General features: G+C 46.3%; 1 protein-coding gene across 3 annotated transcripts in view; it reads left to right on the top strand.

The window, feature by feature from the left end:
- LOC115203044 (myotubularin-related protein 13) overlaps positions 1-15,404 on the top strand; it is a 173,886-nt gene that overhangs the window by 98,477 nt on the left and 60,005 nt on the right. For all 3 annotated transcript variants that reach the window (XM_029767345.1, XM_029767344.1, XM_029767346.1), the window contains exons 10-16: positions 610-687; positions 1,006-1,119; positions 2,047-2,175; positions 2,337-2,435; positions 2,584-2,797; positions 2,975-3,084; positions 3,922-4,071. In XM_029767345.1, coding sequence (XP_029623205.1) covers positions 610-687; positions 1,006-1,119; positions 2,047-2,175; positions 2,337-2,435; positions 2,584-2,797; positions 2,975-3,084; positions 3,922-4,071 — 894 coding nt within the window. The remainder of the gene's footprint in view (positions 1-609; positions 688-1,005; positions 1,120-2,046; positions 2,176-2,336; positions 2,436-2,583; positions 2,798-2,974; positions 3,085-3,921; positions 4,072-15,404) is intronic.

Here is a 15,404-nt window from a genome sequence, read left to right as displayed (position 1 = left end):
CTACCATTAAAATTATAGACTGATCATTTCTTTGTCAGTGGGAAAATGTACAAAATCAGCAGGGAATCAAATACTTTTTTCCCTCACTGTACCTGTTACACACTACAGACTGCCCTGTCTCTGGTACGTACCTGTTACACACTGCCCTGTCTCTGGTACGTACCTGTTACACACTGCCCTGTCTCTTGTACGCACCTGTTACACACTGCCCTGTCTCTGGTACGTACCTGTTACACACTGCCCTTTCTCTGGTATGTACCTGTTACACACTACAGACTGCCCTGTCTCTGGTACGTACCTGTTACACACTGCCCTGTCTCTGGTACGTACCTGTTACACACTGCCCTGTCTCTGGTACGTACCTGTTACACACCACAGCCTCTGTCTGTAAAGGCTGAATGCTCACCCTTGGAAATCACAGATCCCCATTAGATATTAAACGTTAGATCATAATGAGAATGTTGTTTGTTGCAAGCAGCTGTAGAATGTCCTTATGTAACTTGTCTAGTTATTGTAATGGGTATTTGTTTATGTAATCTGTAATAAAAGTGTAGTTAGGAACGAACAAAATAATAAGTCAAGACTAAGAGGCATCTTTATTATTTTCAGGTTTTGCATCCTGATCTGGAGATAGCTGACAATGCCTTCCCACCCCTTCGCACAGCCCCTTCCAACCTCAAACTGTTGGTAAGGCCCATCATTCCAGTAAACACAGTGTCTTCATCCTTTACCCCTGGCCATGTCTCATTGTAACAGATGGAGCCTTTTCCCAGAACATCATGTGTTTGTGATATGAGGAGGACGCCACTGCTCTGAGATATCTCCTATAGCACGCACATCTCTTGTCCGACCTATGAATAGCACAAAAATTTGAGCTTTAGTGGGGGTTTCCATTTCTTCAGATGGTAGAATAATCACGTTAAGATGTGAACTTGACTGAATTAACAAGGTGGTATTCATGGCATGTTTGTGAGCTGACTCTCCCCTCTCTCCCTTGTGTTTCAGGATAAGGAGGTGCGAGCCGTGTTCCTCAGGCTGTTTGCTCAACTCTTCCAGGGCTACAGGTCCTGCCTGCAGCTTATCCGCATCCATTCCGAACCTGTTATCCACTTTCACAAGGTGAGATCAACGCACTTCTGTTCAACTCAATCTGGGTGGGTCAAAAATCCTATTGCCAACTGAAGGCATGTGCTCCATCACACCCTCAATGTGTCTCCTGATGATGACTCACATTTGTCACCCATGCTGTTGTAATCCCAGGAAAAGATCATATTTCACTGATCACTGCAATGAAGGTGGTTACCTTTCCTATTCAATTTGTTTGTCCCCATTAACATTTGATAGGTGCAGGCTGACATTTTATCCCTTGTTCTCTCAACCTGTAAAAGAATGTTTGGAGAGAATCCAAGAACAAGAGGATTCTCTCCTATCCTGTCTTATCTTGTCTGATGAAGCTGTTTGGAGGTGTTTTGTTTCAGCGTGTGTGTTGGTTTGATACGCTTTAGTGACTGACCGTATGACTCTTCACCATGCTATCTGCTTGTTTGTGTTAAGTGCTGTCAGCCTTGGCCAATGGCCTCGCGATGAGCCATATGAAATGTATCAAATTAAATTTAAAAAAAATCGCTGGGTTTGTATTTGTTTGTGTCTGCGGCGTCTCCGTGGTAACCTCTCAGCACGTCCCTCTCAAAGTACCCCACATGGCTCGGATTATGGGCCAGGAATTCATCACGAATCTACAGAAACGCTGCACTTTTTTTACGGAGAGGCGATGACTGGGGAGTCCAGAAAAACTGCCCCCCCCCATTTTCTATCCCTTTCACCCACTATCACGAATCACAGGCCTAATTCAGCAGATAAAGCTTGCTTTTCTTTGCATATAGTCATCTTCAGTCATTTGTTTCACTTTTGTGACTGGGTTCATTGTGATAATAATAATAAGAAAGAAAGAAAAGCTCCTCAGAAATGTGAAGTAAAGCTGTTAGACCTAAACGTACATCTTTATGTACCTACCATTATTTAACCTTTAACCCTGTCCCCCTACAGACTGCCTTCCTGGGCCAGAGAGGCCTGATCGAGAATGACTTCCTGACCAAGGTTCTGGATGGCATGGCCTTCGCTGGCTTCGTGTCCGAGAGGGGTCCGCCTTACAGAGCTTGTGATCTCTTTGATGAGGTACTGTCCCGGCATGGCTGCTGTAACCAGACTGCATGTTTTGCAGCTCTAGTCTGATTTGGCAACAGTTTTTCTAATTTCACTGTTGTGTATGAAACTGGGCTTGTCGAGAGATTGTATCGTTTGGGAACAGCTTGACTGACTTGTTGTTGGTTCTGTAGCTGGTGGCCTTTGACATGGAGCGCTTTAAGGAGGAGGCGGCCAGCCCTGCCAAGCTGCAGAAGCACATGAGGGAACTCTCTGACCAACTGTACAAAAACGTGAGTTAACATCACTCAGCCTCTGGGCCTGTATGCTATAGTGTTCACATTAGGCACTTTCTGTACTCTTTAGTGTTCTAGCATGTCCTATGGCCGTCACAGATGTTGTTCTTGTCTGTATGTTTTATTATTGAATGGTCCATTACAGGAGAATCCCAACCCCCACATGGCTTTCCAGAAAGTGCCTCGGCCCACGGAGGGCTCCCACCTGCGGGTGCATATGGTGCCCTTCCCCCTGCTGGACGATGAGAAGGTGGAGCGGCTGCTGGCGGAGGGCCTGGCCAAGCATCCCAGCGCCCCTGCCATCACTACCACCACCCGCGCAGAGAGGAAGTGTGTGGTGCCCGCCGGCCCTCCCGTGGGTACGTGAGACACAAACATCAGCTCTACTCCATGCCTGCTCCTGTGTGAGACAAATGGCTTGGCAGGAGTCTGTCTATAATGTGTTAATAGCTGTAAGCACTTAGTTGCTGAGTATTGAATGGCGTCTGTACTAGCGTAGCTTGTATTCCTAACCTGCTCACCCCTCATCTGTGCAGTGTCCATCATGGGGAAGATGGGCTCAGTGTTCAACAGCGCTCGCAGGCTAGAGGTGGTGAGGAGCTGCATCTCCTTCATCTTCGACAACAAGACCCAGGAGACGGAGAAGGTGACGCACGGCATCCTCCCTAATCCCTGTCTCTCAGCACAGCGGAATCAGCCACGTCTGTAATGGCCCAGACATCTGGACTGACATCCATTCCTCCGATTACAGCAGGAAGGCAACCGTGTGTGTCGGTCTGGAGTTAGCGCTCTCAACTCTATCAGGCGAATTATACCTCCCAGCTGGGAGACATGACCACACTGGAGACAGATGATCAAACACTTAGACTAGCCTCATAATCTCCTCGTTATCAGCAGAAATAACCCCATTGTTTTAACACCGAGGTTAATGGCATAGCTGTTTTGATTTCCCCTCACCGTGGCACCCCCTATAGCCCATAGGAACATTGATGGGGGTGTCCCATGTGTACTGCATGAAATGGGAAGGGAGCCAGTTTCTTTATGCCTGCACCGCTGGCTGTAATAACCAGGTTATATAAGGCAGACATGCATCCAGCTATAACCCCCCCCCCGAGCCTATAAACCCTTCACCTCGATATACATTATACAGCCAATGTGAAAACCATTACCCAGACGCATGACCGTCACATTTTCTAGTTGTTTGACATTAGTATGAAATGTGTCGTATTAATATTTCCCAGAGGTCAACCATTTACTGTCTGGACTGGTAATATTGTAGCTGCTATTGTACCTGTTCCTGAGCTCCTGCAGAGCTACCAGCTGAGATGTCTTGGCTGTAGCCTGGTCGGTTCTAGAATTCTGGGACATAATGTTCTGGGAAGTTGAGAAATCAATTCACAAGATAATTTTCCCCACTGTTTTTGTTCATGTATGTTGTGTGACATGGTATTTGTGTTAAAAACAGCCTGTGCTGTGTTCCCAGACCCTGCCGGCTGCGCTGCGTGCTCTGAAAGGCAAGGCGGCTCGCCAGTGTCTGACTGAGGAGCTCCGTCTGCACGTCCAGCAGAACCGGGCCATACTGGACCACCAACAGTTTGACTACGTCATCCGCATGATGAACTGTGCCCTCCAGGTGGGTCAAAGCTCGGCCAGTCTGTCCCAGTCTGTGATGTGACTCTTTCAGAACAAATCAACTGGCTCTGTTATTAAAGTTCAGTGTACGGTATGTCCCTCCACGAGGTAGTTAACATCCCTCCTAAAAGTCTCTCTGAATGTCAACGCACTCCTTCTACAAAGGATGGAACACTGTTTTCTAATAGCTAATGTACAGTAAGTATCCAGATGTCAGTGGCAGCCTATTTTACTTGGGTGTTCCCTAGCGTTCTCACAGAGGCATTAACAGGTAAACCACCAAATATTTGAGGAACAGGAAGCAGTAGTTTGTTTCCAGGCTCTACCCTTAAAACAATTCCACTCTGGCTGCGATGACGTGTTTTCATGGGCTTTATTAACTGGTTCTAATTTAGCGCGTCTGAAGTGGTCTGTAATGGAAACAGTACGAGACAGTGAGAGAATGTGCCGGCTGACCAAGCGCTAAGCAGACAGCTCTGGCTGTTCCACCACTCAGATAGCTTCCTAGGGTACACAGGCCTTTGGCAACAACAGGTGCCGCTACTGCGCCATACGTGCTCTTACTGCCCTTCTCCCTTACCTTAGTCATGCTTGGCTGCAGGTGGAAGAATGGCCAAATCATATATTTTCCCAGTGATTTATGCCCAAGTTAGTCTTCATTTACAGTAGTTTGACAGATTGTCAAGAGTGAGTGCTCGCTGCGCCCCACATATCTAGTAAAAGGTTGGTGTTTGATGTACATGGGTGCCTATTGGGTTTTTGCGCTATCGCTTCGGTTATTAGACAAAGTGATTAGTGGTTTATTCTGCTCTCCCTGTGCTGCACACGCCCCATAAAGTTTCACTCTGCCATCAATCAGATGGGAGAGGAGGGCTCGGAGAGGATGGCTGGAGCTCAGAGCCGGAGCTCAGAGCTGAGGCCTCAGTGGTAGTTCCTCATGTTTTACAGCCTCACGTGGCCGTTGCCACGGGGATTTAATGATTCGGAGCAGTGTTCACAGAGAGTGACTTTTATGGAGTGGCTCTGGATTCCACGCATTCTTCTGGCCAAATGATCGAGGCCGGCGAGCCAATTAATCCCACCATCTGCCTTTAGCCTGGGTGTGTAGAGGTCACTGGACGTGTCACTGGCCTCCCCACTTGTAAAATAGGTCAAGAGCCAGCCAGCCAACCAGTTGCTGTGTAAGATATACATGAGAGGTGTGTGTATATGCTCTCCCTTCCTGTGCTCCTGTCAGCAACACGGGTCCTAGGAGCTGAGCCATACCACCTGGTTTCAGTTGCCCCCTGCATGCATAGCTAACCGCATGTCTTCAGTATCTGAGTCCAGGTCCCACTCTGTCCAAGCCAAGGTAGTGATGGGATGAAGCTGCTGGTCCAACAGTAGTCTCCCTGTGGTACAGAGCTGTTGAAAGACACCACAATGACACTGGGACACTCTGTATAATAACTGCAGATTAGTCGTCTTTGTTGCAAGATTTGTCTGGCGAATACCGGACTGTTCTGGAATGTACAGAACAATGTAGAAATGCTTGTGTATTAGGTTGCTTAATGTGTTATCTGATAGCTGGACTGTGAGCGTGTCTGACATGTATTGTTTCTCCCTGAAATGGGATCCTGATGTGGAGGTTTTTATTTTTTCAAGCAACAGATTAATAGTATTTCTGCAGATAAAGGATTTTTTTCCCCCCTCAAACTAGACATGAGCATTTTCAGTGACATTGCATTGGGAATACTGAATCCCTAGACAGATGCTATGAAGCGAAGCATGCGAGATGCTTTCAATGCCAACCTTCAGAGTTGATTAGTCAGGATAACAACCACGTGTGTGTGTGTGTGCACCCTGGACCAGAGGATTTTTATTTAGAGAGCCAAGCGCAGCGGAGTGACTTCGTGTGGACTTATACAGACTGTCTCTCTAGTACTGTGTTTGGTCTAGGGGGCACTTGGCAGGGTTACCCATAATACAGCATGGAACATGTAAGGAGAGGGAGAGGGTGACGGGCTGGAGAGAGGGGAACAGAGGGGTTTCTCTCTGGCTGTGGCACGAAGACTCAGATCAGCATCAGTCCGGGGCGCCTATCTCTCCTCAACAACCACTATTCAAACCCAAACAACAGATGGAGACTTGCAGATAATCCACCATTAGAGATGGACATCTCCACACCAAAACATCCCCAGTGCATCTGAGATGAACTGCCTGTCAGCATAGTACTGCACTACGGGTGACCTAATGACTTCACCCTTAAAGGTAGATGGATAGAGGCCAGTGTGTATATTATCTCCAAACCTTCAGGGTTCTCATTTCACCAGACATTCCCGTCTTATTTTCATTTCATCTCTGCTTTGCCTCTCAAAACCAAATAAGCAACAATTTTACTCATGGAGCTGGTATTTAAAATAGAGCGAGGGTTTACTTGCCAAGTGGTTAGATAAAATATAGCGAGCATTTCTCTATAATTTAATTTAGCTTTACGGTGTAATACTGTATTGTTATTTCTCCCCTATATTTTCACTAAGGCAACAACAGGCCAGAGGTCCATCCATTTTGCAGTTATTTGGTCCTGATTCTGTGTCCTGGTCCGTAGCCCAGGTCCATGGATTTGTCTCAGATGGGCTGTAAAAGGAACAGAAATAGCAGATTGCCTCGGCAGTAATTACTCTCGTATTTCACTTGCACTCCTCTCAACGCCCTTCCCTGTCAAAAAGCCCTTGGAGATATCACAGATTGCACCGATGCCAGTGATTATGCTGCGTGTGCGTGTGTATCCCTCAACACCCCACAAAGCTAGGGGTGTTGACCTCTACAGTGTGCTATGCACCACAGTCTCTGTACTCTGTACAGTGACAGAATGATGCCTCATTAGAACGGGACAGGAGGCATGTGTTTTTCGATCTAAAAACATCTCACATTCCTGATGATATCATCATCCTGAGGCCAATCAAGAGTTTATGGGCCACATGTAACATGTCAGTTTGGGGCTAACCGTAGGGGTGCGTACTGGGAAAGGGGATACTTAGTCAGTTGCACAACTGAATGCATTCAACCGAAACGTGTGTTCCGCATTTAACCCAACCCCTCTGAATCAGAGAGATGTGGGGGGCTGCTTTAATCGACGTCCACGTCATCGGAGCCCAGGGAGCAGTTGTTGTTGGGGATTAACTGCCTTGTTCAAGGACAGAACGGCCCGATTTGAACCAGCAACCTTTCGGTTACTGGCCCAACACTCTTAGGCTAGGCTACCTGCTGCTCACTGTGTTGTTCTGGCTCTGTTGACTGTTAAAGGCTAGCGTTAGCGGTTCAAACTCTTTTGAAGGGGCATTCGTCCACAGGGAGCGGTGTTTGTTCTGCTGAGTCAAAGCAGTGTGTATACAGTACGGTAAGTTTCTGCTTACTGACAGACAACCAGGTGAGAGAGGGGATAGTCCTTTCTAATGGAAGTAGGTGTGGGATCTCATCACTGAGTAGTACTGAACTCAGCAAAAAAAGAAACGTCCTCTCGCTGTCAGCTGCGTTTATTTTCAGCAAACTTAACATATGTAAATATTTGTATGAACATAGCAAGATTCAACAACTGAGACATAAACTGAACAAGTTCCACAGACATGTGACTTACATAAATGGAATAATATGTCCATGAACAAAGGGGGGGGTCAAAATCAAAAGTAAGTCAGTATCTTGTGTGGCCACCAGCTGCATTAAGTACTGCATTGCATCTCCTCCTCATGGACTGCACCAGTTTTGCCAGTTCTTGCTGTGAGATGTTACCCCACTCTTCCACCAAGGTGCCTGCAAGTTCCCGGACATTTCTGGGGGGAATTGCCCTAGCCCTCACCCTCCGATCCAGCAGGTCCCAGACGTGCTCAATGGGATTGAGATCCGGGCTCTTCGCTGGCCATGGCAGAACACTGACTTCCTGTCTTTCAGGAAATCATGCACACAGAACGAGCAGTATGGCTGGTGGCATTGTCATGCTGGAGGGTCATGTCAGGATGAGCCTGCAGGAAGGGTACAACATGAGGAAGGAGGATGTCTTCCCTGTAACGCACAGCGTTGAGATTGCCTGCAATGACAACAAGCTCAGTCCGATGATGCTGTGACACACTGCCCCAGACCATGACGGACCCTCCACCTCCAAATCGATCCCGCTCCAGAGTACAGGCCTTGGTGTAACGCTCATTCCTTCGACGATAAACGCGAATCCGACCATCACCCCTGGTGATACAAAACCGTGACTCGTCAGTGAATAGCACTTTTTGCCAGTCCTGTCTGGTCCAGCGATGTTGGGTTTGTGCCCATAGGCGACGTTGTTGCTGGTGATGTCTGGTGAGGACCTGCCTTACAACAGGCCTACAAGCCCTCAGTCCAGCCTCTCTCAGCTTATTGCGGACAGTCTGAGCACTGATGGAGGGATTGTGCGTTCCTGGTGTAACTCGGGCAGTTGTTGTTGCTGTCCTGTACCTGTCCCGCTGGTGTGATGTTCAGATGTACCGATCCTGTGCAGGTGTTACACGTGGTCTGCCACTGCGAGGACGATCAGCTGTCCGTCCTGTCTCCTTGTAGCGCTGTCTTAGGCTTCTCATAGTACGGACATTGCTATTTATTGCCCTGGCCACATCTGCAGTCCTCATGCCTCCTTGCAGCCTGCCTAAGGCACGTTCACGCAGATGAGCAGGGACCCTGGGCATCTTTCTTTTGGTGTTTTTCAGAGTCAGTAGAAAGGCCTCTTTAGTGTCCTAGGTTTTCATAACTGTGACCTTAATTGCCTACCGTCTGTAAGCTGGTGCATGTTCATTAATTGTTTATGGTTCATTGAACAAGCATGGGAAACAGTGTTTAAACCCTTTACAATGAAGGTCTGTGAAGTTATTTGTATTTTTACGAATTACCTTTGAAAGACAGGGTCCTGAAAAAGGGACATTTCTTTTTTTGCTGAGTTTATAAATCAGGCTATACTGTAACTCAGTGGATGTCTGTGTACATTCACTGAGCCCCAGCTTGGCCGTCCTCAACTCCACATTTCCTGAAGCAGTGCACTCAAAGCAGAACATAAGTCACCTCAAGTACTTGTAAGGCCATGAAGGACCAAGTGAGCCTTCAAAAGACTGGACATTATTATAATTTGTTTTCTTACAAATCAGATTTGTATTTATTTTTTCTGAGGAAATGTTATTCTCTGGTACAGAACATCCCCGTGTTTGTCCCTACTGGAGAGACAGTGAACCTGTGTCTGCTGTGACTGACTTTTAGTGACTCATTTTCCCGCTCTCATTAATTGATTCAAGGTTTGTTTACATACCGTACCCTGTTTTTTTCATTTATTGCAAGTATTTGACGTATTCAAAGTAAATATTTACCATACTGTCATTCTGAGTCAATTGTTCATTTAATGAGAGATGATCCTCCGTCAGTGCGTTGGAGGCCTGCAGGTCTGTCTGTGTGGTGTGAGTGATTTGATTAGCTGATTGAGCCATCACCAGAGGTATCAGATGAAGACCATGCAGTGTTACTACTTCCTGACCATGTAGACAAACACATTTTGTACACTTTGAAAACCAACGAGCTCTGACCAAACACATTAGTCATCCATCCCTCAAATGCTTTGACCTCAACTGTTACAGTAAGATGCTGACTAAACTGTCCAAAGTGGATGCCAGTGCTATCGGTGCTGGACACATCTTATCTGTGTATGTGGTAAACATTCTGCAGCTGTTTTAAGTCGTATCTCCTACTTGACAGCCGCATGACTCAAAGACATGACTGACCTTAATTGGAGTATTTACACTAATGGGGGGCCTATTTGTTTCTGTGTGCGTGCAGAGCACCTCTCCTCCCTCTCTCCCCCTCCAGCTGTTGCAGGTTTGGTGGTGGACATTGCACAAGGCCAGGTGAGCAGAGCGCTGCTATGGAAAAAGGGGTATATGCATCCTCGCATCCCAACCATTTCCTATCAGAGAGAATTATGGGCCCCATGACAGTGCTCAAAAAACACTGTCAAAATGTCATTCACATGTGTGCTCCTTCACCTGCAGGGGGTTGTTGGGAAAAGGAGAAACGTTGTAGGTCCATCCATTCTAGATTAGTTTATGTTCAGAGGTACTCTGGGCTGGCCAATGCTCTGATGCTATTGGCCAGATGGGCCCACAACCAATTTCCTCGAAGCAGAGGGTGCGCAGCTCACATTGGACTTCCGCGCAGAAGAAATATGAGCCCCCACAGACAAGCACGAGATTGATCTTCACTCATCTTTCTACAGTTTCCCATTTAGTTAACACTATCAACGTTTCCTTCTACTGCGGCAATTGTGATCGAATCAACGCAATATTAGTCACTTTCAACGTAATATATCGAAACAAAAGAAACTATGTGAGATTTAGTGTGCAAAATTAACTGTGCAAGAGATCTTCTTGTAGGCAGCGCACATTGGAGTAGGATTCTTTTGCATTGACAGGCATGACTCAGGCCCATATTCTACACAGACCGGTGCACCATAACCAATCAGAGCTGCAGTAGGTCTACATGCAAATATCTATTTCCATATATAGATCTGTGCCATTCACTTTGAACTGGACTGTGTTTAGGCTACAGTATGAGCAGTCACTAGAGGTGCTTGTTTTGAGATCAAAGTGGGAGCTGCATGTAGCCACGTGTGCACATTTGTTCATATTCTTTGCTAGTTAGTGAGTTATTGGCCCGGTTATAGCTCAGTTCTAGTCAACAATGGGGGAGTGGTTGCTTCCAACAAGAGAACAAAAGGTGTGCATTTCTAGCCCTCTTTGAAAAGGGAGTAAGGTAAAGAGCCTTATGTCTTAAAGGGGCAGTGTTGTATTTTGTGACAGTCTTGAATAAACTAAGTAGCCAATAAACAGAGGGTAGCATAATTTGTCTGATTCTCTGTGATAATGGTATGGGAATAACAATTAATTTTACGGGACCGCCGAGTGTAGAAGCGTGTAGTGCGTAGAAATCGTCTGTCATCGTTTACAACACTCACTACCTGGTTTCAAACTGCCTCTGGAAGCAATATCAGCTTCATGAAATGGGTTTCCATGACCAAGCAGCCGCACACATGCCTAAGATCATCATGCTCAATGCCAAGCTTCGGCTGGAGTGGTGTAAAGCTCCCCACCATTGGACTCTTGAGCAGTAGAAACACGCTCTATGGAGTGATGACTAACGCTTCACCATCTAGCAGTCTGACGGACAAATCTGGGTTTGGTGGATGCCAGGAGAACGCTACCTGCCTCAATGCATAGTGCCAACTGTAAAGTTTGGTAGAGGAGGAATAATGGTCTGGAGCTATTTTTCATGGTTCGGTATAGGCCCCTTTGTTCCAGTGAAGGGAATCTTAACGCTACAGCATTCAATTCTAGGCGATTCTGTGCTTCCAACTTTGTGGCAACAGTTTGGGGAAGGCCCTTTCCTGTTTCAGCATGACAATGCCCCCGTGCACAAAGCGAGGTCTATACAGACATAGTTTGTCGATCAGTGTGGAAGAACTTGACTGGCCTGCACAGAGCCCTGACCTCAACCCAATTGAACACCTTTGGGATGAATTGGGACACAGACCACGAGCCAGACCTAATCGTCCAACATCAGTGCCTGACGTCACTAATTCTCTTGTGGCTGAATGAAAGCAAGTCCCCACAGTAATGTTCCAACATCTAGTGGAAAGCCTTCCCAGAAGAGTGGAGGCTAATAGCAGCAAAGGGTGACCAACTCCATATTAATGCCTACATACTTGTGATCATCTAGTGTATCAGTACATACTCTATCTAGGTCTATTAAATAGTAAAGTGCAAATTACAATACAAGATATATTAAATGGCTGTGTCTCGTCACAGTCCCCTTTTGTGCCCCTTTTTTTCTGGTTGTATTGCTAGCTTGAGTTACCTGGGGTTGCAGAGTTCCATGTAGTCATGGCTCATTTAATACTGTCTGTTTCCCAGCCTGTGTTCTGGACCTGGGGACTGTGAAGAGACCTCTGGTTGCTTATCTTATGTTGTACCGATGAGAGTCTGAACTGTGTGCTATCTGCTTGAACAGACAGTTCCGTACCTTCAACACATCAATACCGCGCACAAAGACCAGTAGTGATGCAGTCAATCTCTCCTCAGCTTTGAGCCAGGCGTGACTGACACGCATGTTACTGACACTCTCCCTCCGTGTACATCTAAGTGCGCTACGTGCTGCTTTGTTCTGGACCAACTGCAATTGACTTATGTCCGTCTTTGCAGTACAGTCGTGGCCAAAAGTTTTGAGAGTGACACAAATATACATTTTCATAAAGTCTGCTGCCTCAGTGTCTTTAGATATAAAGCTTTTGACTCTGTTAATCACCACATCCTCATCGGCAGACTCAGTAGCCTTGGTTTCTCAAACGATTGCGTCGCCTGGTTCACCAACTACTTATCTGACAGAGTTCAGTGTGTCAAATCGAAGGGCCTACTGTCTGGACCTCTGGCAGTCTCTATGGGGGTACCACAGGGTTCAATTCTTGGGCCAACTCTTTTCTCTGTATACATAAATGATGTCGCTCTTGCTGCTGGTGAATCTCTGATCCACCTCTACGCAGACGACACCATTCTGTATACTTCTGGCCCTTCTTTGGACACTGTGTTAACAACCGTCCAGACGAGCTTTAATGCCATTCAACTCTCCTTCCGTGGTCTCCAACTGCTCCTAAACACAAGTAAAACTAAATGCATGCTCTTCAACCGATCGCTGCCCGCACCTGCCCGCCCGTCCAGCATAACTTCTCTGGACGGTTCTAACTTAGAATTTGTGGACAACTACAAATACCTAGGTGTCTGGTTAGACTGTAAACTCTCCTTCCAGACTCACATCAATCATCTCCAATCCAAAGTGAAATCTAGAATTGGCTTCCTATTTCGCAACAAAGCATCCTTCACTCATACTGCCAAACATACCCTCGTAAAACTGACCATCCTACCAATCCTCGACTTCGGCGATGTCATTTACAAAATAGCCTCCAATACCCTACTCAACAAGCTGGATGCAGTCTATCACAGTGCCATCCGTTTTGTCACCAAAGCCCCATATACTACCCACCACTGCGACCTGTACGCTCTCGTTGGCTGGCCTTCGCTTCATAATCGTCGCCAAACACATTGGCTCCAGGTCATCTACAAGACCCTGCTAGGTAAAGTCCCCCCTTATCTCCGCTCACTGGTCACCATAGCAGCACCCACCTGTAGCACGCGCTCCAGCAGGTATATCTCTCTGGTCACCCCTAAAGCCAATTCCTCCTTTGGTCGTCTCTCCTTCCAGTTCTCTGCTGCCAATGACTGGAACGAACTGCAAAAATCTCTGAAACTGGAAACACTTATCTCCCTCACTAGCTTTAAGCACCAGCTGTCAGAGCAGCTCACAGATCACTGCACCTGTACATAGCCCATCTATAATTTAGCCCAAACTACTACCTCTTCCCCTACTGTATTTATTTATTTGATTTATTTTGCTCCTTTGCACCATATTATTTATATTTTAACTTTGAACTTTCTTCAAACTACAAATCTACCATTCCAGTGTTTTTCTTGCTATACTTTATTTACTTTGCCACCATGGCATTTTTTGCCTTTACCTCCCTTATCTCACATCATTTGCTCACATTGTATATAGTCTTATTTTTTTCTACTGCATCATTGATTGTATGTTGTTTTATTCCATGTGTAACTCTGTGTTGTTGTATGTTGTCGAACTGCTTTGCTTTGTCTTGGCCAGGTCGCAATTGTAAATGAGAACTTGTTCTCAACTTGCCTACCTGGTTAAATAAAGGTGAAATAAATAAATATTTTTTTGTCAGATGTTACTATGGAATACTGAAGTATAATTACAAGCATTTCATAAGTGTCAAAGGCTTTTATTGACATTTACATGAAGTTGATGCGGAGTCCATATTTGCAGTGTTGACTCTTCTTTTTCAAGACCTCTGCAATCTGCCCTGGCATGCTGTCAGTTAACTTCTGGGCCACATCCTGACTGATGGCAGCCCATTCTTGCATAATCAATGCTTGGAGTTTGTCAGAATTAGTGGTTTTTTGTTTGTCCACCCGCCTCTTGTGGATTGACCACAAGTTCTCAATGGGATTAAGGTCTGGGGAGTTTCCTGGCCATGGACCCAAAATATCGATGTTTTGTTCCCCGAGCCACTTAGTTATCACTTTTGCCTTATGGCAAGGTGCTCCGTCATGCTGGAAAAGGCATTGTTCGTCACCAAACTGTTCCTGGGTGGTTGCGAGAAGTTGCTCTCGGAGGATGTGTTGGTACCATTCTTTATTCATGGCTGTGTTCTTAGGCAAAATTGTGAGTGAGCCCACTCCCTTGGCTGAGAAGCAACCCCACACATGAATGGTCTCAGGATGCTTTACTGTTGGCATGACACAGGACTGATGGTATTGCTCACCTTGTCTTTTCCGGACAAGTTTTTTTCCGGATGCGCCAAACAATCGGAAAGGGGATTCATCAGAGAAAATGACTTTACCCCTGTCCTAAGCAGTCCAATCCCTGTACCTTTTGCAGAATATCAGTCTGTCCCTGATGTTTTTCCTGGAGAGAAGTGGCTTCTTTGCTGCCCTTCTTGACACCAGGCCATCCTCCAAAAGTCTTCGCCTCACTGTGCGTGCAGATGCACTCACACCTGCCTGCTGCCATTCCTGAGCAAGCTCTGTACTGGTGGTGCCCCGATCCCGCAGCTGAATCAACTTTAAGAGACGGTCCTGGCGCTTGCTGGACTTTCTTGGGCGCCCTGAAGCCTTCTTCACAACAATTGAACCGCTTTCCTTGAAGTTCTTGATGATCCGATAAATGGTTGATTTAGGTGCAATCTTACTGGCAGCAATATCCTTGCCTGTGAAGCCCTTTTTGTGCAAAGCAATGATGACGGCACGTGTTTCCTTGCAGGTAACCATGGTTGACAGAGGAAGAACAATGATTCCAAGCACCACCCTCCTTTTGAAGCTTCCAGTCTGTTATTCAAACTCAGTCAGCATGACAGAGTGATCTCCAGCCTTGTCCTGGTCAACACTCACACCTGTGTTAACGAGAGAATCACTGACATGTCAGCTGGTCCTTTTGTGGCAGGGATGAAATGCAGTGGAAATGTATTTTGGGGATTCAGTTCATTTGCATGGCAAAGAGGGACTTTGCAATTAATTGCAATTCATCTGATCACTCTTCATAACATTCTGGAGTATTTGCAAATTGCCATCATACAAACTGAGACAGCAGACTTTGTGAAAATTAATAGTTGTGTCATTCTCAACTTTTGGCCACGACTGTACATGACCACACAGCTGGGCAGTAGTCCAGGTG

This window comes from Salmo trutta, chromosome 12, assembly GCF_901001165.1.
Source record: "Salmo trutta chromosome 12, fSalTru1.1, whole genome shotgun sequence".
Classification (NCBI taxonomy): Eukaryota; Metazoa; Chordata; class Actinopteri; order Salmoniformes; family Salmonidae; genus Salmo; species Salmo trutta.
This window is presented reverse-complemented; position numbering and strand designations above follow the sequence as displayed.